Source organism: Vombatus ursinus, unplaced genomic scaffold (assembly GCF_900497805.2).
Source record: "Vombatus ursinus unplaced genomic scaffold, bare-nosed wombat genome assembly UNPS02014778.1, whole genome shotgun sequence".
NCBI lineage: Eukaryota > Metazoa > Chordata > Mammalia > Diprotodontia > Vombatidae > Vombatus > Vombatus ursinus.
This window is the reverse complement of record NW_020954556.1, coordinates 37442142-37467382: the sequence shown is the minus strand read 5'-3', so window position 1 is coordinate 37467382 and position 25241 is coordinate 37442142. Positions and strand designations below refer to the sequence as shown.

The 25241-nt window shown below is 38.6% G+C and overlaps 1 protein-coding gene across 2 annotated transcripts in view; it reads left to right on the top strand.

The window, feature by feature from the left end:
• Positions 1–2298: 2298 nt before the first annotated feature.
• EML6 (EMAP like 6) overlaps positions 2299–25241 on the top strand; it is a 297843-nt gene continuing 274900 nt past the window's right edge. For both annotated transcript variants that reach the window (XM_027864986.1, XM_027864987.1), the window contains exon 1: positions 2299–2495. In XM_027864986.1, the coding sequence (XP_027720787.1) occupies positions 2299–2495 (197 nt within the window). The remainder of the gene's footprint in view (positions 2496–25241) is intronic.

The window sequence follows — 25241 nt, the reverse complement described above, 5'->3', positions numbered from 1 at the left end:
CTTCTTCCAATCCCGGCGTCCTTCTCCGAGCCTCACAAGCCTGCACGGGCCTCCAGCGGCAGCGGTCGCTAGGGCGCGCCCCTCTAGAGAAGCGGTCGGCCTTGCCTAGCTCCCCACGCAAATACCTTTAGCCCCCAAAGCGCCCTCGCACTACGCCACTCCGACCACTGCGAATCCTGGGACTTGTGGGCGTTCTCCGCACGATTCCTGCAGGGAAGCTGGGTAAGCTCGGCCGCTCGGAACTACATTTCCCAAGATCCCTTGAGCCACAGGAGTCGCTTGGTTGGAAGGAGGGAAGGCGTCGCGGTTTCCAAGAGCCGCGCTGTCTTAGTAACCAGCGGGCTGGGATTCTCTAAAGCTGGGGACGCCTGCGCTTAAGCCCCTCCTCCGTCTCCAGTTCCCTTTCCCCAAGAGCCTTCGCTGGAGAAAGAACGTCCCTCCCTCGTTGTCCTAGTGATTAAGCAGACCGCCCCGCCCCCACCCGGGAGCGGGAGGGAGCAGGGTCTGCCTATCTTCTAAGCACAAGGACTTGGGCACTGCCTTTTCCACGGGGGGCAGTGGAGCCCAGAGATGGACAGCTGCAAGCGCGGGCAGTAACGGAAGGAGAAGGGAGGGAGGCTGGCTAACTCTGGATGGGGGCGGAAATCCAGCCCCCACTGTGGGGGAATGAGTATTGAACAGGGGTAGGTTCACTGCCCCTCGCATTGGGAGCCACCTTAGCTGCACCCCAGGGAAGGACGGTTTGGAGGGGGCGAGGGTCTCTACATGACAGACAGGTGAGGGGTGCACAGAGCTACGACGTGCATGGGGACCAAGAGCCATCCTGGTGAAGCCTAGCTGTTTTCAGGTTGTAAATGGATTTAGGGCCCCCACCCCCACCCCAAACTAATGGTTCAAAGCCAGCTAGTGTATCTCCACCCCGCACCCCATGTTAAAGCTTTGGCTTATGTTATACCTTTAGGAAACGTTTATTAATCTCCACTTCATAATTGTTCAGTTTTTTCCCAGACCCAGGAGTAGTCTGTGTCAATGTCTAATATCTCTGTTTCTGTCTATCTCTCTGTGTCACGGTCTCTTTCTCCGACTCTCTTCTCTCCCTCCTTATCTTCCCTATCTCTGATACGCCCGTACACACACACACACACACACACACACACACACACACACACTACAAAACCTCTGTTGTTTCTGTTTCCTCAGATTCAGAATCTCGTATGGCGCTTTTGATTTAGTCTCAGGAGGCTGGCGAGTACGTTGAAGCTGTAGCTCTTTAATTTTTTTTTTTTTCCAATACAGATCTAGGGAGAGAAGAATGTGGATATAAAAAAAATGCCCCCAAAGGATTTGAACAAATATATGTATTTTTTTCCCTTTCAAAATGACCATTCGACTTCTGTCTTGGTTTTAGGGTCATTTTTAATTGAAAGAGAACAGGAGATGTTCTAAATCATTAGCAGCTAGCTCAGCCACCAACCAGCGTGATGTTAGATATTTTGTAACAGTGGGGAGTGGGGAGGAGCTGCAAGCTAGGGTTAGTTTGGGAATCATTTGGTTAGATTGGGTGACTTTTTGTGTGTATGTGTGTGGGTGAAACCTAGTAATTTTATTTATTTCTATTTTTTCTCTCGTTCACTCATCCTGGACATAGATGGACAATTTGGAAAGGAAGGACCATGATGGAAAAGCTTGAAAGAGTTCCCCGTAAAATTCAGGTTGTCACCGGATAAATCCAGGGGATTGCAGCAGAATCCCAGCCCTCCACAACTTAGACATACAGACCGGTTCCTAGCCTTACCGTTTGAACATATAGGTCTCTGTTTTTAAAAAGGTGTGTTTGGGAAAGGGAGAGAACCCGAAGAAGCTGTCTCGGTGCCAATTTAGAGACCTTGCAGGTGGTGGCGGCACCTGGAAGTTGCTTTTGTCTTTGGAGCAACATCCGTCCAAGCCCAGAGAGTGTTTCCATTTCATCTCTGTCCCCCAAAGTGTCTGGGTTGCAAACCCGCGGAGCGGCGGCGGCAGCAGCAGCAGCTGCTCATCTCTAGCAGCAGCAGCATCAGATTATGGTGGCAGCGGGCACACGGGGCTGTGGATGCGTTTCCTCCTGGAAATCAGAACCTCCAAGTGCCAACTGAAGACTGTCAGCCCTGCCGCAGTCCCGAGCCCTTCCCAGCGAGAGCCTTAGGCAAGGTGGGGGGGGGGGGGGGGGGGGGGAGGAAGAAGACCAAGCCGACTGAGTGTGTGTGTGTGTGTGTGTGTGTGTGTGTGTGTGTGTGTGTCTGTGAGTGGTGTTGCGTTATCATGGCGGATCGGACAGCTCCTAGATGCCAGCTTCGGCTGGAGTGGGTTTACGGTTACAGGGGTCATCAGTGCCGCAACAACCTGTACTATACCGCGGGCAAGGAGGTGGTCTACTTCGTGGCTGGAGTCGGGGTGGTGTACAACACCCGGGAGCACAACCAGAAATTCTTCTTGGGACACAACGACGACATTATCAGGTAAGAGGAGTAAGCTGGGGTTGGAAGCTGGAAAAGGGACAGGGCAAGATGAATCAGCCGGTCTTTTCTCACGATAACGTCTGGAAGTCATAAAAAGCAATGCTTTTGGTACAACCCGGCACAACAGAAAGGAATATTTCAAGGCCGAGTGTTTCGGGGGGAGGGTGGTGGTGTGGGGGACAGTGTGCACTGATTCCTTTCATTCTCTTAAGGGATGTCAACTCTCTAAGGAGTAAGTGTCTTAATATTTGTTGTTGTTTTTCATTCTTGCTACAAGTGGAGGGATCCTAGGTAACTTTTAAACACTTCCCCTTTTACCCCTCTTTGTTGGTTAAAGATAGGACATGTTAATAGTACCAAAAGCTTGAACTACCCCTATTACCTTTTGGGTGTCATTCAGAAAATTGCCAGAGTGGCAATGTAAAGGGAATTAATCTTTGTCGAGGGGTGGGGGAGAGAGAGGGAGAGAATCTGGTACCTTTTTCACATCACTGTAAATCTGAAGGATTTCTTCATGGAGGTGTTTGTTTTTTAAAAATGCTGTACTATAATGTTTAACTTGGCAATGTTTGAATATCTTATAGTATGGTGGTGAGAGTCTAAGACGATCCTTCCACATTAATAAGGTTATTAAATACTGGCATCTGCTGGGTCACACGACATCCTACCTGCCAGACCCTACAACAACCAACATCTGGTAGCTGATGACACTAGATGGTTAGCAGAGTAAAACTGGAAGACTGGCCAGTTTAGGGACTGATGATAGTAAGCTGTGGAAAGAATTAATCTGATTCTTGGTATTCATTTCCCTGTTGCAACCAAAACAAATGTTTTCTTCCAACTTCATAGCTCCTGGGTGACCAAGCAAGGTGTGGTCCAGATGGCTTTCAAAGGGAATCTCTTTCAGCCTTTGACAGCTAAGGAAGGTTTTCCAGCTATGGGAGTAGCCTCCAATAGGGGAAATCTGAGCATGAAATAAAACTAAGAGAAACTGTGTTTGACTATTTATACTTCTCATATTGGCACATTCTAAAATAAACTGTTATTTACTTCATGTGCATTTTCAAAAATGTATTATCTTGCTATAGGGACCATTTTTTTTTTTAGCATTTAATTGCAGCAGTGAAATGGTTAATCAGTGTAAAAAGTTAGTCATAATTTGGGTTCAGAGCATATTTCCCATTGCAATGAATGATACTGAATTGGGCTGCTTTTCCTGCCCATATTTCAGTATGTCTGGTGCTATGCTGAGACAGTGAATTTCTGTGGTTATTCTCATTATGTTTGGGGACCAAGCGAGTTGGAAAATTAATGATATGAAATATAAAATATGCTAGGGTCTTGATTTTTCAAAGTTCAAGATTTTTATTACTTAGAGTTCTCACCCTTTGAAAGAAATAACACATGAAACTTCATGTTGCATGTGATAGAACAAGTCTTGTGCCTACAACCTGTTAATAGAAGGGGTGCTGATCTGGACATTTGCAATACCTTCCCTCTCTGCAATCTTGCTTCTTTGATTGCACTGCTTATTATTAAAGACACACACGTGAACCACTAAATTAAATGATTGGATGTTAAAAAAATTTAAAGGCATTATGTAGTCGTTGTATGTCTTAGGACATTACATCCATTACAATATCTTCATAAAGATGTGATTATTTGGGGATGCAGAGGGTTTCTACTATACCAGGAAGTCCCTGAGGTTAAATGATATTAACATTGTAATTAATTGAACAACTCTGAAAAACTGGACCCCTAAATCAAGAGCTTTCAAATAGTGGAAAACCTTAACAGTAATGCAATTTTCCAACAGTGAGATGGGGTGAGGGTGGAGTTGCAGTAAACCATTGTAGTGACAGGCTAATTGGACCACTGGAGATGTAACAGTATAGGGCTGATTGGGGTTTATAGAAACCTTTCAACCCCAAATAATCAGATTTTTTAAACAATGTGAAATAATTTATACCCCAAAATTATTTGTGGAGATACTAAAATTTATAAAGAAAGAAAAAAAGGATAGTTTATCTCCTGACTTGTATATACTGGTTTCTTTAAGAATGTATGCATTCAGAGATAGCACTTTATTGTTAAATTCTCTAGGATATTTGATTGGGTCTAAAAAAATGCAGTAGTAGGTTTCTGGACTCTGCTTACAATCTCTTTTTCATAGGAATAAAAAAAGAAAGATAATTGAACACAAATAAAAGATTATATTTTAGCCTAGATTTCTTTTTAAAATTATCATACTTTCAGATTGTTATTTTACTTTACTTTCTATGTTCACTTATTACTGAGAGTTATGGCACATGATTTGTCCCCCCCCCTTTTTTAATCCTCAGTATTTTGAGCTCTGATGTGCACAACTGCTGTTTAATTTCAGAAATAAGATAGATGATTAAAATTCATGTTGTGAATTGCTAACAGCTTACATACTAGAGATACATGCATGTATATGATGGGATCAATACTTAAGTCTTTTATAGATTTTGATTAATTTCTGAGTCACACAAGTACAATTTTTTCATAATATGTTGAAAATTATCCAGCAAATAAGGATATTTTCAAGCTTTTCACCAGTCATCATTTAGATTTCTTGTACCCTAAATGTTAACATTGTTTGACTACCTTGATTCAATAAAAACTATGTTAAGATAATTAATATCATCCTATCTCATATTTTGATTTTGTATTATTTTGAAAGTAGGCACATTTCACACATTATAGCTACTGTTGCTTTATAATCTATATCACTTTCTTCAGGATATTCGCTAGAAAACCAACTCAATAAATACTGAAAACATCCCATTTCAAGAAATCAAGCCATCTCTAAAAATTAAGTTGATGCCTAGTAATAATGTAGGATTTGGCAGAACAAATTGTAGTCCTTTGGCAAATTTGTCCTCCTGCAGTGATAGGCTTTATGTTTAAGACAATTTTTAAAAAAGTTAATGTACTAGGAATAATGTGATTTATTGGACCTGGAGACTCAGTTTTCTTTTCTTTTTTTAATGATTGCCTTTTAACCCATATAACATATTAGCGTATGATGCCACATTTTAGCTGTCTTAATAAAGCTACATAGAAGAAACTAAATAAAATAATTTGAGATATTTTAAAATAAAAATGTTTTGAATGACGGAGTTCTTAAAGGCAATCAATAAGCACTTATTGAGTACCTACTATGTTCCGGTTGCTGGGGATACAAATACAAAAAATGAAGCAATCCTTAATCTCAAGGACCTAATGTTACATTGGGGAGATAACATATATAAGTACATAGAGAATAAATACAAGGTAATTGAATATAGGCTAGTTGGGGCTGAAGAGCACTAACAGTAGGGATCAGGAAAAGTTTCATGTAAAAGGTGGTACTTGAGCTGTGTGAATAGAGAGATGGAGACAGATGTAAGAGATGTAGTAAAGGAAGAAATGACAATATTTGACAATTGATTGACTATATGGGGTGAGGAATAGGAAGAATAGAAGATGACACCAGGATTGCAAACCTTGGTGACTGATGGGATGCTGTTGCCCTTGACAGGAATAAGGAAGTTTTGAGGAAGGGTGGGTTCATAAGATTTCTGATCAGTGACAACCATGATTTCAGAGTGCTGATGGTGAAAAATGTTACACATCTCCTAACAGAGAGGTGATGGACTCTACTCAGAATGAGACACACATTTTTGGACATGGCCAAAGCAGGAATTTGTTGTGCTTGACTATGCCTATATGCTATACAAGGGTTTTTCGTTTTTCTTTTTTTTCTCAGTGAGAGATGGGGAGGTGGGAGGGAGAGAAAATAAATGTTTATTAATTGAAAACAATTTAAAAAGGAAAAAGATAATGTAAAGTGTTCCAAGATGCAGATCATAACTAATCCAAGCCTGTTCATCCTGTGTAACTCATGCATTCCCAACCAAAACAAAAAGGGAAGGAGGGCCCTTACTCACTGGTCACTACCCCAGAGCACAGATTCCACCCTTCAAATGGCACCTGTTACATCAACAAAAAGATCTGGGGAATAGTGGGTGTGCTAGCACAGGGGTATTTTCCCAATGGAAAATACATACATGGTTGCTGCTGTCAGTGTCTGGGTAGCAGTTATGTTATAACTGCCCTGAAGGACCTTCTCCTGGCTCAGAAGGGGAGGAGTTGGGAGCTTGTATAACTGGAGGAGGGGGCAAAGGGGAGGAGTGTCAAGGGATTAAATAGGTTTGGTTGTGTTTGAGACAAGTTCCTTGGCTGGCTATCACAAAGAAAGTAGGATGGAATTTACCTATCTTACTATCCTCTAACTGGTTGCTCACACCTTTCTTGGGGCTGCCCTACTTTGAAAATCGTTGGCCTACAGAATAGTGTACTTACTCTTCAGTTTTATGCTCAAAATCTTAAACATTTGTCCCCAGTTGACCTTTTCAGCCTTCTGCTTCAGGCATAGTCCATGTATTATTTTCTAAATAAGCTTTGTGCTTTCTTGTCTTAGCACCTTCCCTCGTGCAAAAATGACCTCTTAATTTTCTCTACCTACTTAAATCTTACCTATCCTTTAAAACCAAGAAATTCCACCACTTCCATGAAGCTTTCCATGGCCACATTAGTTGTCATTGAACTCATACAGTTTTAATTGTTGTTGTTATTTAGTCATTTTTCAGTCATGTCCAACTTTTTGTGATCCTTTTTTGGGTTTTCTTGGCAGAGATACTGGAGTGGCACCATATAGCTGCCCCACAGTTTTAATTACCACCATAGTTTACTTGGTCCTTACTTTTTGCTTTGTACTATTAATTTTTTTTAAAATCTATTTGTTATGTCTCCAAATAGGTTATAAACTACAGGTGAGACTGAGAACCACAACTTTGTTGTTAGGAATTCAACAGATGAAAATGTATTGATTTATTTTAAAATATTCATCTCTTGCTGTCTCCTATAACATGACTTCTAGAACATCTTTAAATATTTTCAGGTTCAAGTTTATTTTAGGAATATGATCAGCTTTGAAACTATTGGGAACCAGGTGTGGTAATGAATGCCTATAGTCCCTTCTACTGGGGAGTCTGAGACTGGTAGATCAATTGAGTTCTGGAGTTCTGAGCTATAGTAGGGCTAAAACTAACAGGGTATCTGCACTGTCAAGCACCAATATTGTGAGCCCCCGGGGAGTGGAAGGTTACCAGGCTGCCAAACTGGTCAAGGTTGGAAAAATAGGTCAAAAATTCTGTGTCAATCAGTATTGAGAATAGGACCATGAGTGTCTGCTTTCCTTCCAACCAAGGGGGACATAGGGAGACCCAGTGTCTAAAACAAAAAGAATAGAATAAAATAGAAAAAGAAAGAGAGAGAAAAAGGAAGTAATAACAGAAGAAAGAAAAAAAGGAAGGAGGAAAGAAGAAAATGAAAAAAAATTGTTGGTAATATTTAATTAAAAAACCCCCCATAACTTGCCTTTAGCCAGACTAATCATGATCAAGATAGTATGGGACTGGTCCCATCACTGTACATATTTGATTTGGTCAGACAGCAATGGTTTGGGCAGGTATACCCAATTAACATTAATATGATAACCTAAAAAGGTTAGATTATGAATTTCTTAATAAACAGATGAGTTTGAACATTGGGGCTACTCATGTGACTTTTTTTATCAGATCCTGCTGATCTGTTTACATGGATATGAAACAACTGATTGCAAAGGAAATTTAGGGTGTGCTAGCAAATAGCAATTACTTTGTAGATGTGACCATAGATTATAGTCTATATGGTTAGACAGTTACAATTTCATTATTGCTACACTTTTGTTAATCATTCATCTATGATTATCTTCTTTTATTCCTTACCATCCACTCACTTTCAGATAACCAGATCCCTGACAGCATAATTATAGATCCATAGAACAAGAGAAAATGTGAGGGAAGGAAGGCAAGGGAGGCCAGAATTCTTATTTAGGTTACTAACACCCTATTGACTGCAGCTTGAAGAATATGGTACTGTACTATGATATCATAACAAGCATGCCATACTGTTTACCACAGTAAGTTCCAAATGCCTAAATATAGAAGGTCGCCTCATTAAAAAATTGGAGGAAAATAGATGAAGGTACCTTTTTCAACTATGTGTAGTATAGGAATTTTTAACTGAACAGAGAATTGAGATTACAAAAGCTGTAATAGACAATTTTGATTACATGATGCTGCCTCACTTAAATCTAATTCCCATGGAAGTCAAGACATCACTCCATGATGTTATTGGTCCTCTTAGAAAACAAAGGATGAATAACTACCTGATGTTGAAAAGCTTTTGCATGAACAAAATCAATGCAACTAGGTAAAGAAGGGAAACTGTTAATTGGGGGAAAAAATCTTTGCATTATTTATCTATGATAAAGGGATGATATCTAAGATATGCAGGAAATTTACACACGCATATGTAAGTAGTCATATAGATTAAGGGCCAGAAGGGACCTCTAACATTCTCATTTTACAAATGAAAAAACTAAGACTTACAGAGATTAAATAACTTGTCCAAGGTCACACAGGCAGTGAGTAGTAGAAGTGAGATTCAAACCCAGGTCTCTGGACTCCAAATAAACTGTTCTTTCTGTTTCATTATGCACTAGAATGTAAGCTCCTTGAAGGGAAGATTTATTTTCCTTTTTGTTTTGTATCCTTGAAGATTTTATTGATTGTTAGAAGAGCAAAGGGAAGACAAGCATACCATTATTCTGTTGGTGGAGCTGTAAATTGATCCAATCATTTTGGAAAACAATTTGGAGTTATAAAAAATAGTGATTATAATATAATCCATTAACCCATAGATCCTACTGCTATGCATATATTCCAAAGAGGCCAAGGATAGAAATAAAGGTTTTATATATGCCAAAATATTAATAACAACATTTTTCCTGTGGTTGCAAAGAACTGGAAACAAAGTAGACGCCCATTTGATTGGGGTTGTGCTTCATAAATGTAATGAAATCATAGGATTTCAGAAGTAGAATCTCCTTCAGCATACATCTAGTCCAATCCAAAGGGAATCCACATTGTACTGTATGCAACAACCTATTGTGCAGCCACTGCTTGAAGACCACCAAGCAGGAAGAACCCACCATTTCTTGGAGTAACCCATTCCACTTTGGGACAACTTGAAATTGTTGGGAAGTTTTTCCTGACATAAAGCCTACCTCAATCGTCTCTTTGTGGCTTCCAACCAAACAGAACATGTCTAATCCCTTCCCCACATGACAACCCTTTAAATACTCATAGAAAGGACTTCCTTAGTCTTCTTTTTACTGCCTAAACCTTCCTTATTCCATCAATCAATCTTCCTGCCTTGGACTCAAGGCCTTTTACCATCCTGGTTGCTCTCTTCTAGATACTCTTCAGCTTATCAGTCTTTCTTAAACTGTAGTGTTCAGAACTGAACGTGATCATGCTCTAAGACAATAAATATGAGGAATTCAGGGAAGCATGGGAAGGCTTAAATGAATTGATGAAGAGTAAAGTAAGCAGAACCAGGAAAATAATATACACAATGACTACAAATATGGAAAGAAAGAAAGAAAGAAAGAAAGAAAGAAAGAAAGGAAGAAAAAAAGAAAGAAAAAGAAAGCAAACCATTTACAATTATAATTGACAAACTTGGTACTAGAGACCAGATGAGAAAATTCACCATCTTCCTCTTGTTGAAGAGATGGGGTCCTGTGAGTATGGAATGTCACAGATACTATTAGACATGGTAAATGTTTCAATTGTTTTTGCTGATGTACTTTGTTTTTATAAGGGAAGGTTAGATGGGTTGCAAAGGTATATTCAGAAACAAATATGATATAAGAAAGCAAAAGTCACCTATAAAGCTTTTTTTAAAGCATCATATCAACTCCATTAATATCAGATATGTTGATTAGCTAGTAGTTTAGTGAAAAATTAGTCCTGGTTACACCTTCTCTACTCGATCGATCAATATTTATTAAATGCCTATCGTAGGCTAGACACAGTGCTAAACTCCAAACGAAACTCCTACCTTTAAAGTCCTTGTTGCCACTTTCTAACTACTCCTTCCCTTCACACCCACCCCCCACTAGAAAAAAAATCACTACGTACTATCTATATGTGCTATATACTTTGGAATGTAGAAGCTACCAGTGCATTTTATTTTGATTATTTACATGGAAAAAATGTTTGAGAAGGATGACCTCTCATTCTGATTTTAGCTGATTCCTTTGCCTCTCATTCTCTTACCATGCAGATCAATTCCAATTGTCTTTAACAAGCTGAATAAGCATTCTTAGCAAGTAGGTGTCCCTTGGAAATTTAATACTGAGTGGGTACTACAGGCATACCCCAGAGATGTTATAGGTTTGGTTCCAGACCCCCAATAAAGCAAATATCTCCATAAAGTGAGTCACACAAAATTTTTGGTTTTCCAATGCATATAAAAGTTATGTTTATACTATACTTTAGTCTATTAAGTGTACAATAGCATTATATCTAAAAAAAAGTAACACCTTAATTAAAAAATACTTCATTGCTAAAAAATGCTAATCATCATCTGAGCCTTCAGTCAGTTGTTATAATCTTTTTGATGGTAGGAAGTCTTACCTCAATGTTGTTTGCTGCTGACTGATCAGGGGATGGTTGCTTAAGGTTGGGGTGGCTATGACATTTCTTAAAATAAGATGACAATGAAGTTTGCTGCATAAACTTACTCTTGTTTGAACACTTAGAAGCTATTATAAGGTTATTAACTGGCTTAATTTCAATATTGTCTCAGGGAATAGGGAGACTGGAAGAGTAGGGGAGAGACACAGAAGGGCGGGTTGGAGGAGCAGTCAAAACACAAACATTTATTATTTGCCATCTTATGTGGGCACTGCTAGTGGCACCCCAAAATAATTACAGCAGTAATATCAAAGATCACTGATCACAAATCACTGTAACAGATAATAATGAAAGTGTTTGACATATTGAAGAATTACCAAAATGTGACACAGAGACACAGTGTGAGCACATGCTCTTGGAAAAATTGTGCTGATAGACTTGCTTGATGTGGGATTGCCACATCAGGAGGGAGAGATGGTAAGATGTGAATAAATAAACCCTGAATAAACCTATCTGTGGATTCGTAATCTGGGGCCTGCGGAGTTTTTTAATGCATATTTTGATTTCTGTATTTCAATAGGATTGATTTCCTTTATAATCTTATATATTTATTTCATGCATTTAAAAACATTATTCTGAGAAGGGGTCCATGATGTCTTTTCTTGGTCTAAACTAGAATTAGGAAGGAAGACAGGAAACAAGCATTTATTAAACACCTACTATGTGCCAGGTACTGAGCTAAGTGCTTTACAAATATATTACTTGATCCTCACAACAACCCTGTGAGGTAGGTGCTATTATTAATCCCATTTTCCACCTGACTTCCAAAGAGGCCCATGACACAAAGGTTAAGTTCCCATGCTATAGACCAAGTTTCTAGCTTTAGCTCTGCTATTGACTAGCTATTTGGCCTTGGGCTAAGTTATTCTTCATCACTTGGTCTCAGTTTCCTCATCTGTAAAATGAAGGGGTTGGATTAGGTTTGCAGTTCTCAAAATGAAGTTGGCAGATCCCTTATGGGGCCCTCATGAACCTTTTAGGGAGTCTCTGAGGTAACAAGAATGATAATACTGTTCCCTTTTCTAACTATACATCTGTATGTGGCTGAACTTTTTTTTTCATGTACTTCAACTAGAACAATAGATTATAATGGTTTGAATGCAGAAGCAGATATTAAAATCTAGCTGTCTTCTATGGAGCCAGACATTAAAGATATTTGCAAAAAAAGTTTAACCCCCCCCCACTTTTCTCAGTAAATTTCTTTTGTTTTGGAAAATAGTTATTTTTCATTTAAAGTATGTTATTTATGTTAACATGTAATGACTTTATTGTTATTTTTCAGTGATTTAATAGTGTTAAAATGTTATCAGTATTAATTTCTAATATGGTAAATATTGTTAAAAATAATTCACATAAACAAAAGTTCTTTGGGGACTTCAATGATATTTAAGAGCGGAGAGGGATCCCAAGACCAAAAAGTTTGAGAACTACTAGATCACACTGTTTGTAACATTCTTTCTAATTCTCATATGATTCTAGAAGTGCTAAATGCATAGGAAGAGGTAAAAACTGGTATGCTAATAAGATTTTTAGTATTCTTGAGCTGGGCAATCCAATGAGTTCCAAAACTTTATTTCTTTATGGTTATTTACTATGATCTGGAAGGATGTCCCCCAAAATTATAGAATCCAAATAGGTTACCTAGTTGATAAAAAGATTTTATATGTTTAAAAGATTCATCTAACCCCCTTAATGATACTTTGCTACTATTCCACCAAACTGCATACTCTAAATGCATTTATATTCTTTCTCAGGTCCAATCTTCAATTCATGGATGAAATCAATTGATAAAAATAAGACTTAAATTGGGAAAAATGTTTTACTCAAATCTAGGTTTTTGTGGGAGAATTTTGACATGTGGAGAAGAAACATGAAAATTTGCTCTCAGCTGGCATTATGGGGCAGAATCCATAATCTTTTCTGTTTTTCTTTCTTTTTAAATTACTAAGGCCTTAGATAGCAAATAATTACAGTAATTACTTCATCACTCTTGAATCAGATGTTGGCTTCTCTTCATTTTTTCCTTTTCTATTTCTTCCTACTTTTCACATATCTCTTCCTCTTTCTCTACTTATGTGTATATTTCAATAGAATATGGAAAATATGAAAGTTTAAGAACTGATGTTTATTATACTGACATTCTTCCATGGTCTAGCAGCAAATGAAACATATTGAGTTATCTTGAAGGCTAGAATTTTACTTTTTTATTATTAAAAACATCTTGTTTTGTGGCTCTTTAAATTTTGGAATCAAGTACCCCAATCCAGAAGCCCCTAAAGAAACTTTGTCTTTTAAATTTTTTCTTTCGTTTTCTTAAAAGGGAAGTTAAAAATTTTTTTTTACCTGTGTAATTTTGACATTTTACTTTGACTTTACATCTTTAGATAGCATAGGATTATCCTTACTCCTGAGGATGGTAATCTAGAAAGCCTAGAGAATAGATAATTCAACAAGTCAAATAAACAAGCATTCATTAAGTTCTTACTGTATGCCAGGTACTGTGCTAAGTGCTGGGAATATAAATACAAGCAGAAAGAAAAACATCTCCTGTTTACATTCTAGTGGGGTAAGATAGCACATGAAAGAAAAATGAAAAGCTTAAGGGAATAGACAGAAGAAGAGAAGGCATCCATGTAGGGGGCATGACAGAGAAAGCCCAGAGAATTAGGAATGGAACCTAGAGTTAAAAGGAAGATTTGGCTGACCTGGATGCTTTCTGTAAAAGGGAGGTTCTGAGGGGAACTAACCAATCACAGAGGAAGACACTTACAATGCAAAAAGTTGAGGGGCCTGAAGTGAACTTTCAGGATGAAGAGGCTGCCTCACATAGCTCCTAGTATTTCTTTCTAAAGGGCTAACATTTTCATTTCTTCTGAAACAGAAGTAGCAACAATAGCAATGAGTGGGAGCTCTGGGTTGGATGTTAGTAGCTGGGAACAAGCAGCATTTTAGATAGTTGAAACTTAAAATCCTGAATCTGAAAATACAAGGGGTTTCCCATTCCTGATGATGAGACTTTTGAAAATTCTCCTTGACTCTTTTCTAATTTAGTTTGAGGTGTGAGGAAAATAGAAATACCACTGTTTTCTTCCTTCTCTCGTCTTCCTTCTTTCCTTTTGATAGAAGTAATGTCAACTAATAAACTATTTTCTTATCAAGGCTAATTTCTACTTGCTCAAACAATCCTATTCTATCCAGTCTCTTCCAACAGCTTGCCACCTTTGTCATCCCCACTCTATCACTTATTTTCAATCTCTTCCTATCTAATGGTTCATTCTCTATTGCCTACAAACATACCCATGTCTTCCCAACCTGAAAAATACCCAGTTACTCCATCCTTCTATTCCCACTATCACTTTATATCTTTTTGCCCTTTGTAGTTAAACTCCTCAAAAAAGGTCATCTACAGTAGGTGCCTGCACTTTCCCTCCTTTCATTCCCTTCTTAACTCCTTACAATCTGGCTTCTGACCATATCATTCTGCCACAATTGCTGTCTCCTAAATTATCAGTGATCTCTTAGTTGCCAAACCCAATGGCCTTGACTAAGTCCTCATTCTCCTTGACCTCTCTGTAGCCTTTGATACTGTTGATCACCCCTTGGTTCTTGATACTCTTTTTTTTCTCTATGTTTTTGGGTTACCCCTCTCTCCTGGTTCTCCTCCTACCTATCTGAATGCTACTTCTCAGTCTCTTTAGCTAGATCCTCATCCTGATCATGCCTTCCAATCAGAGGTGGCCCACAAGGTTCTGTTCTAGACCCTCTTCTCTTTTCCCTCTATATTGCTTCAACATGGTGATCTAGTCAATTCCCATGGATTTAATTCCTATCTCTACACTGGCAATTCTCAGATCTACATATCCTGCCCCAGCCTCTCTGTTGACCTCCAATCTTGCATCACCAGTTGCCTTTGAGACATCTCAAACTGGATGTCCAGTCAACAACTTAAAACTCAACATGTCCAAAACTGTTTCCATTATCTTTCTCCCTAAATTCTCTTCCCTCCTAACTTCCCTATTACTGTTGAGTGTAATACCAACCTCCCAGTCCCAACCTAGGTTTCATCATTTACTCCTTACTATCTCTCACCCCTCATATCCAATCTGTTGCCAAAGTCCATCCTTTCTACCTTTGTAACATCTTTCAAATATGCCTACTTCTCTTCTCTAACATTGCCACCACTCTTGTGCAGATCTTCATTACTTCACACCTGGACTATTATAATAGTCTGCTGGTGGATTTGCCTGCCCTAAGTCTCACCCATTTCCAATCCATCCTCCCCTCAGCCACTGTCGCTATTTTCCTAAAGAGCAGATCCAACCATGTCACCTACACTACTCAATAAATTCCAGTAGCTCCCTCTTACTGCCAGGATCAAATACAAAATGCTCTATTTGGTGTTCAAAGTACTTCAAAACCTAGCCCCCTCTTAACCTTCCAGTGTTTTCGCTCCTTACCTCATACTTTTCAGTCCAGTTGACAGTGGCTTCCTTTATATTTCAAGAATAAGACAATCACTCTCTGGGTTCTGGGCAGTTTCTCTAGCTATTTTTCATGCCTGGAATGCTCTCCCTCCTCATCTCTGCCTCCTGGCTTCCCTGGCTTCCTTTAAGCCCCAACTAAAATGCCATCTTCTACAGGAAGCCATTCCCAACCTTTCTTAATTCTAGTGTCTTCCTTCTGTTAATTATTTTTTATATAGCCTGAATATAGCTTGTTTGTAAATATTTGTTATCTTTCCCCATCAGATTGTGAGCTCTTTGTGGGCAGAGACTGTGTTTCCACATATTTCGTGGAAACAGTTAATCAATCAATATTTATTAAATACTTAGTATGTGCCAAGCACTGCACTAAGTGCTGGGGATATAAAAAAAGGCAAAAAATAGTTCATCTCCAAGAAGCTCACGGTCTAATGGAGGAGTCAACATGCAAACAGTTTTATACAAACAAGAATAAATTGGAAATAATCAACAAAGTGAATACACTAGAATTATGAGGGATAAGGAAAGGTGTTTTGTAGAAGATGTGATTTTAGCTGGGACTTGAAGAACACCAGGGAAACCAAAAGATGGAGATGGGGAGGGATAGTATTCCAGGCATGAGAGACAGCTAGTGAATGCTTTGGAGTCAGGAGATGAATTGTGTTGTTGTTGTTCAGTTGTGTCCAGCTCTTCATGAACCCATTTGGGGTTTTCTTGGTTTGCTGTCTCCTTCTCCAGCTTATTTTACAGATGAGGAAACTGAGGCAAACAGAGTTAAGTGACTTGCCCAGGGTCACAGAGCTAGTGAGTGTCTGAGGCCAGATTTGAGCTAAGATATTCCTGACCCCAGGCCCAGCACTCTATCCACTGATAGTTATCCCAATTGTCTTGTGTAAGGAACAGCAAACAGGCTGGTATCACTGGATTGAAGAGTATGTGGTAGTGAGTAAGGTGTGAGAAGACCTGAAAGGTATGAGGGAACCAGGTTATGAAGGACTTTGAATGCCAAAGAGAGGACTTTATATTTGATCTTTGAGGTGATAGGGAGCCACTGAAGTTTATTGAGCAGGGGGGATTTGACATCATCAGACTTTCATTTTAGGAAAATCAATTTGACAGCTGTGTGGAAGATGTGGAAGGATACTTGAGGCAGGGAGCCGAACCAGCAAGCTATTGCAATAATACTGGTGTGAGGTGATAAGGCTTTGACAAGGGTAGCGGCAGAGGCAGAGGAGAGAAGGAGTAAGTGTGAGAAGGGGTGAGTTAAGTAGGCAAAATTGATAGAACTAGACAACAGATTGGATATGGGGAGGGAGAGGGAGTGAGAAATTCAAGATAACACCTAGATTGGGAGCCTCTGTGACTGGTTTAGGGTGGTACCTCCAAGAGTAATAAGGAAGTTCAGAAGAGGGGAGAGTTTTTTTTGTGGGGGGAGATGTGTTCAATTTTGGACATAATATAGTACATCTAGTTCAAGATGTCTAATAGGCAGTATTATATATGTGTATATATACACTCATATATATCTCTATATATGTACCTATTGTGTATATGTGTATATACACGTATATGTATCTTATGTCAGTTATAGGATAATAGCCAGCAGGGACAGTGATTAAGGGAAAAATTTTTTTAAAAATGTATTTATTTTTAGTTTTCAACCTTCACTTCCACAAGATTTTGAGTTCCGAATTTTCTCCCCATCTCATCCCTCCCCCCCACCCCAAGATGGCATGCATTCTGTGTACCCCTTCCTCTAATATGCCCTCCTTTCTATCTCTCACCCCCTTCTCTTTTCCCCTTCCCCTTCTATTTTCCTATAGGGCAGGATAGATTTCTATACCCCATTTCCTGTATTTCTTATTTCCCAGTTATATGTGAAAATAATTTTTTTAACATGTATTTTTAAAACTTCAGGTTCCAAATTTTCTCCCTTCTTCCCTCCCCACCCACCCTCATTGAAAAGGTAAGCAACTGAATACAGGTTATACATGTGTAGTCATGCACAACACTTCCATAGTAGTCATGTTGTGAAAAACTAAGTATATTTCCCTTTATCCTATCCTGCCCCCCATTTATTCTATTCTCTCTTTTGACCCTGTCCCTCCTCAGAAGTGTTGCTTCTGATTACCCCCTCCCCCAGTCTACCTTCCCCTCTATCATCTCCCTGCTCTCTTGTCCCCTTCCCCCCCACCACCATTTTCCTGTAGGGTAAGATAGATTTCCATACCTGATTGAGTGTGTATGCTATTCCCTCCTTAAGCCAAATCTGATGAGAATAAGATTCACTCATTCCCTTTTGCCTTCCCCCGTTTTTCCCCCACTGTAAAAACCTTTTCTTGTCTGTTTCATGTGAGATAATTAACCCCATTCTACCTCTCCCTTTCTCCTTCTCCCAGTGTAATCCTTTCTCACAAGGGAGGGATTTTGAGCATGGGGGATACATAAGCATATTTGTAAGGAATAGGGAAACAGCCAGCAGACAGGGAGAGAATGAAAATAAATGAAAGAGTGGGGATGATAGCAGAGGCAATTTGCTAGAGAACAAAGGATGGAATGAGATCACTTGTACATGTAGAAGGGTTTGCCTTGGCAAGGAAAAAGGTCACATCTTCATGTAAGAGAGTGATGGAGGAGACTGGCAGAAGGCATCTGGGTGATGTGAGATGAGGGAGAGAGCATGAGAGGGAACTTTAGGAGAATGGCCTCAAGTTTTTTTTTTAACACTTCAAGAGGAATCTTTGACAATCTTTGTGGATTAAAAATATGTAGTCTCTCAGTGGTAGAAATTAATGACTTGATAGGAAATGGTTCATATCATTGCAACATAAAGTTCATTGGCACATGATCAAAATATGTAAAGGAATATGAGGGGAAAAAAGGTATGTCAAGAAGAAAAATGACCCTTAAATATTCTGTCTGCTATAGCAAAAAGTTTGAAACCCAGAGCATTGTGTTACCGAGAGAAAAGTCATTATCTTTTGTTTTTCCATAGTACAAAGTATTCTTTTAGACATGACTCCACCTTTGTTCTTTCAGAGAGAGAATTCTGGGGAGTTAGGCTCTTTACTCAGAAGAGAATTCTGTGTCATCTGGAACATTCATTTAGCCATTATATTCATTTTAAATAAAAACTCATGCCCCCAAATGACAGAAATATGCAGGAAAATTATGGCCATGCAATAAATCTTCACTTATTTTATTCAGAGATAATATCTTGAATTTTTATTGAAAATTGACATAGTGTGGTTAATACTTTCCATATAGAAAAACTCTTCTGAATGCTTAATATTTCTAGTCAGTATCTTCCATCACCTTACCCTTGAAACATCAAAATGTGGATATAAATATTTAAGTTTTCATAAAATATTCATTTCCAAAAGTGTTTCACAATAAAATGATAATTGGAATAGATATCCTTTATGTAGGGATAATCCTTTATGTAGGGATGAATTGGTAAGGAAGATAATACTCTTGCATAAATATAACTAGAATGACTTTGTTTCCATAGAACCATAAAAACACACCCTTTCCTTAGGCTACAGAAATCCCCATCTAATACTTATAGCAGGAAAGTCTATCTTCTTCTTTTGATATGGGCAGGGACTGACATATATAATGATGAAGGCTGCAAATTTTATCTTTGACCATTCTTTTTCTATGCCTATTTCCTTCTGCCTTTCTTCTTTTTCATCTCTGTTTTAAGGAAATTTTCTACAAATAAAGTATCATATGAAGTCAGGGTTATTTTGTTGGAAATAAAGCTTAGTGTAATTTTAAACAGTAAAAGTAATTGTTGGTGGTGGTGCTTTTGGGGCCAGAGGGCTGAGTGCTCCCTATTTACTAAGAGGCCCCTCTCGGCTCTGGAACCATGCATGTATGAATCAGGTACAGTCCTGGAATAGTCTGAATTCTAAAGAGAGGGATTAGACTCTTTTCTCTCAAACTCAGGCTCTTTAAGCCCTACTGTGGTGCCCCAGGAAAATTACTTAAAGCTTAGGTTTCAGTCATGTTTAGGGATACTATGTTAATGTACTCAATATGCAATATAGATCAGATATAGGACAGCTATTTATTTCTTCAATACAAAAAGAATGTTGGACACAAGAGATTCATAAGCATGCATTGACAAAAGACTTTACAAATCAGCAATAATAACTTATAGCTACTGTTATTTTAGTGCAGCTAGGTGGCACAGTGGATAGAGTCCATGAGCATGAATGAGGAAGACTTATCTTTCTGAGTTAAAATCTGGCCTTAGACACTAGCTGTGTGACCCTGGGCATGCCTCTTAATCATGTTTGCCTCAGTTTCCTCATCTGAAAAATGAGCTGAAGAGAGAGATGACAAATCACTCCAGTATCTTTGCCAAGAAAACCTCAGATAGAGTCACAAAGAATTGGATATTACTGAAATGACTGGATAATAAAGAACAGTGTTATAGTCTCCTAAGAAACTGATACTTAAAAGAACAAATTCTGAAACATTTGGTCAGCTACTGAATAAACATTCGACTTGGTTCTGTACTATCTTCCTCCAAGGTCCATATCTTCTGCAAGCTATGCCAGGGTCTGAGTTTATCCTCTTGCTGGTGGTCATCATCTCTAAGAAGTACTATAATAGTTGATGAGTCTCCTTTCAAAGTACAGCCAGCAGCAACTAAGGATGTGGGAACTCTTGACTTCTTGAACTCATAAGGATGCCTCCAAGCCTGGACATATTCAACTTAGGATCTTTATTTGGTCTTCTATACTCAGGAAAGAAATACAAAATGGAAGCAGCAGCCACGACCTTTGAGATCCAATTTCAAGTTCATCCAAAATAGCACATTATGCTGGCTGCCATGTGTGATCAGTTAGCCATTTCTGGTGGAGTGAAGGAGCCATCCCTCCCTTTATAGGAAGGAGAGAGACAGAGAGAGAGAGAGAGAGAGAGAGAGAGAGAGAGAGAGAGAGAGAGAAAGAGCTCCATGCTATATACAATCTCACGACAGGAATAAAGGGAGGAAGGGAGGAAGTTGACTCTCCTTTTTAAAGCCAATCCCTTTGATTCAAATATTCCTTGATATTGTACTGGCACCAAGGAATGTAAAAAAAGTTCCTTACTATCCCAAAATGCCAGTCAAAATCAGTACTACCTTTGCTTCTGGAAATGGCATGACAATTGACTATTCTGTTGTTATATTCATCATCTTCATGACTTCCCAGACCATAACTCCTTTCTTTGGGCACTACATATATTGTCTCTTCCATTAGATTAAACTCCTACATATATTGTCTCTTCCATTAGATTAAACTCCTTGAGGGCAGTAACTGCCTCCATTTTGAATTTTTATCCCAAGTGCTTAGCACAGTGCTTGGCTCATAGTAAGTACTTGATGTTTTTCATTCATTTTTTCATTCATTCATTCAAAGTGACTTGACATCCTTTTTTATGCAATACTACAGTTATTACAATCTTTTTGTAGATCGTCAGAGACTATATACAAGCGCTGACAAGTTCAACCCATGCCAAAAAGATTTCATTTATGGTTTTGGTAACAGACTAAATCTGATTTCTGAGGACCAGCCTAGCTAAATATGGAGAGGCCATTTGGTTATGAATGGAAATAAATACTTGTTTATTTGCTTATTGATCAAAATCCCGTTAATATTCTTGCTACAAGTGAACTAAGGCAGAAGAAAATTATAGCTAAATTGAAGAGTAGTTCACAGGTTCTCCTTGAAAAGACAAATAAAGAAGTTGATTTAATTGTGTGCCTAAAGGCAATGTAATCTATACATAGGCCATGCTTTCTTATCTTTTTCAAATTAATGCTTACCTCTAAGCCCAGGGTGATGATAGTCAAGAAGAGAGAGAATAGAAGAGTAATTTCTATACACTCCTCTCTGGGAATCTTGATGAGCATGCTCTAGGACAGGTACCTACAAGAAAGGATAGAGGGAGATATGAGATCTAGATGATGGCAAACAGAATTGGCTTCTTCCCTTTTTTTCTGCTGCCACTGAGCTTCAGATTCCCTGGCTGTCATACAAGACACTGGGTCATTTGGTGGCTACTTTTGGAGCTGAGTTTCCTAAGTGCCATTTGGATATCTATAGGTCAGGGGCAGCTGCCATTGGATTGAGATTGCTGGGCTTCCTTGAGATTGGCCAGAGTGCCTGTGATTGTGACATTGGCTGCTGCTGCTGGGGACCAAGTTTCTATTGATGACTGAGACTGTTGAAGACCAGTGCTGCAGAGGAGATCCAAGCCCTAGTGTAGAGATAAAGATTGGTGTATGTAAAGGGAGAATCCTGAATCCTGAGACTGGTATCTATTGACTAGTGAATAAGAAATGGGAAGACTGGTACCTTCCAATACTCTTCCCTTGCTCTCCCTTGTCACCTAGGGCCTCAGATATAGATACTTCTTCTTTCATTCCTTTTCTATAAATATGAGTGATTTGGACATTTTCTTCTACCGACCTCAAAGATCTTGGAAGGCAAAGTAGGAAAAGATTTGGGAGATAGTGGCATAGGGGTAACTCCATATATAGGCACTTAATTTTTTTCTTTTATTTTTGCCATGTTCAATATGCTTTATGATCACACTATGTTGAGTGTCTAAGTATGATAAATGTAGAGAGTTCTGACCAGAGATAGAAGACTCTAGATATGGAGACTATAATTAATATATAATATAATATATAATATATAATATGATATAATATATATAGAATATTGTATAATATATAATATAAATATAATATATTATACATATAGAATATAATATAAATATAAATATAATATATATTATATATTATATATAATATAATAGACTATAGATTCCATATTTTCATATTTTGATATATTTCATATATATAATATATTAAAATATAACATATTTTAAAATAGAATCTATTTTGTATTATATTCTATTTCATTTACTAGATAATTCCAATTAAATTCTATTTCATCTTCTAGATAGCCAGGATGGGTTTTTGTTGTTTAGTCTTGTCTGTGAAGCATGGATTTCCTGGTGGGGGGAGCAGCTAAGTGCTTGTCAGTTGAGTATTCTGGTGGCCATGAGGATACGACAGCCTTTAAAAAAGCTACTGCACAGATATGCCAGAAAGGAGTTGAGGTGGCTTCTGGCCTACTTGATTAAGGAGCAGGCTACCTGGTAAGCAGCTCTGATGTTACATTCTTTTTCTGGATAATTAATAGCACCATAATATCACTCTGGAGGCTTAAGGAAGGCAGCACAGGAACCTATTTGGATTGCTTTATGCTGCAGAGTGCCACAAGTATCACTGGTGTCACATTTAGCAGAAGTGGTATACAAAGTGTTACAGCAACAAGAAGCATCATTTCAAAGGATATTTAGTCATCTTGTTTTGTGTTTTGCATTGCTCATGGTAAGTGTATGCAAAAACACTACTATGAAAATAATTGCAGTTTGTGCATCAATGTCTGCTGCAATTAGAGAAATTCTAAAAGAACATAATACTCCCTAAATTAAATCAACATATACTTTGGTATTTGATAGCCTCAATGTAAAGGTAGAAATAGGTGAGGATGGTGAAATAAGCATGTTAGAAAATATGGTTCAGGAATAAAGAATTCTATAGATCAAAGACTACCTGATTCCCTTCCAATTACTACTTGTGTAACCATAGGTAAGTCACTTAAATGCTCTGAGGTCTAGCTTCTGTCAATAATTTAGTCAATCAAAAAGCATTTATTAAACACTTAGATGAAGCATTATTAAGTGCTTACTATCTTCCAGGTACTATGCTAAGTAGTGAGAATACAAATACAAGCAAAAAGCAGGACAGTCCTTGCTGTCAAGTCACTTATGTTCTAATGGGGGAAGACAATACCTTAAACGGAGGGGGGTGGAGGAGAGGAAACCAAGTTTGGGTTAAGCAAGGCTAGTGTGGATACTCCTTCAAATGGAGGTTCACAGCAGAACTCACCCCCGAGTTGCCAGCTTATGAAGACAGCAGCTGGGTTGGAGGTCCACAAGTCCATGGAATCATGGCCAGAACGGGGTTTCGAGTAAGCATAGTTGGCATGGGTTCTTCCTCAAATGAAAGTTTCCAGATGACCAGAAGAGAATGTAGAGGTGAAGGTGTTGTCAGTGACTGATAGATAAATAGAGAATTTATTAAGTGTTCACAATGTGCCAGGCACTCTATTTAAGTGCTGGGGATACCTGATGTTAAGAAGCTTACATTCACATAGGAGAAGCCAACACACAAGGGAGAGCTGGAAGGGCAGCATGGTTTGAAGCTGGTGGCTGTGAGGTGAGGAGGAGCCCTAGTTGTAGGCAAGGTAAGGTGAAAGGTCATCTATCAGAACCTAATCAGGGTGATTCTGGGCCCTGGATTCCAAGTTTATGATGGAGAGAAGGTGGATAAGATGGCTGGAGGGACTGTGGCATGGTTCATGAAATGTGCCAGGCACAGTCCTTTTAGGTGTACAATAAAATCAACTTAGTCAACTCCTTTATTTGCCTCTCCAAGATGAGCCACCTTCCTTCTGCATCTTTCTTTCATCTTCTAGTTTTTTTTTAGCAAGAATGTCAAAATCAACATAATAAGTTCTTCCAGTATTACCGCCACTCCTTGGTCATTGGACAAGAGTCTCATATTAATGTATCATTTGCTCTTAATAATTAGTGGGTCATTATCACTGTGGTTATTTTTTTCAAGGCATCTTGTACAGTCATAACCTATGTGTGTGAGCTTCATGTTGGAAGAGAAACCTTTAAGGTTCCATTAAGTGCTCAGTGCTGAGGATACAAAGAAAAGCACAAAGTTCCTGTTTTCAGCTCACTTTCTAAGGGGGAGAAGATACAGAAAGAATTATGTGACATGTCTATAATCAACTGGACTCAGAGGAAGTGTTTTCCTTCTGAATGACTGGACCAAGTTGTACATAATTCTACCTGTGTTAAAATACAAACTGCTTAACAAGATAGACATTTAAAAAATATGAGGAGACACCAAAATTACCACTGATACATGATTAATAATGAATTCTTTCACCCAGAATATAGCACACTAATTCTAGTTGGAAAGTTCTATAAAGCAGTTATGAATTATAGATTTAGAAAGTGTTTAACAGTAGAGACAATAAGCTGTTGCCATATTTTCATTAGGTGGTAAGTTCCTTGAGGGCGGGGCCTGTCTTTTACCTCTTTTTTTGTATCCCCAGCACTTAGCATAGCACCTGGCACATAGTAGGTACTGAATAAAAGGTTCTTCACTGATTGACTGTGGCTGGCTTACGATTCTACAGTGAAAAGAGAACTGACTCTGGAGTCTAAGAACCTGGGTTCAAATCCAACCCGTGATACTTGCAGTCTTTGTGGCCTTGGATAAATCACTTACTTAATCTCCTTGGGCCTCGGCTTTCCCAAGTGATTGAAATAGCTAGCCTCTGATGTCCTTTCTGGCTCATGCTCTAAGATCCTAGAATAATCTGTTATATGAATTAATTTAAAATATGAAAGAACACTGAAAACGCTATAAAAATCCCGGAAATAAGTATGTGTTAAATACCGAGCTTCATGAAATGATAGAATTATATCCTTGGGAAAACAGCGTTTTGATTTTGGAATCT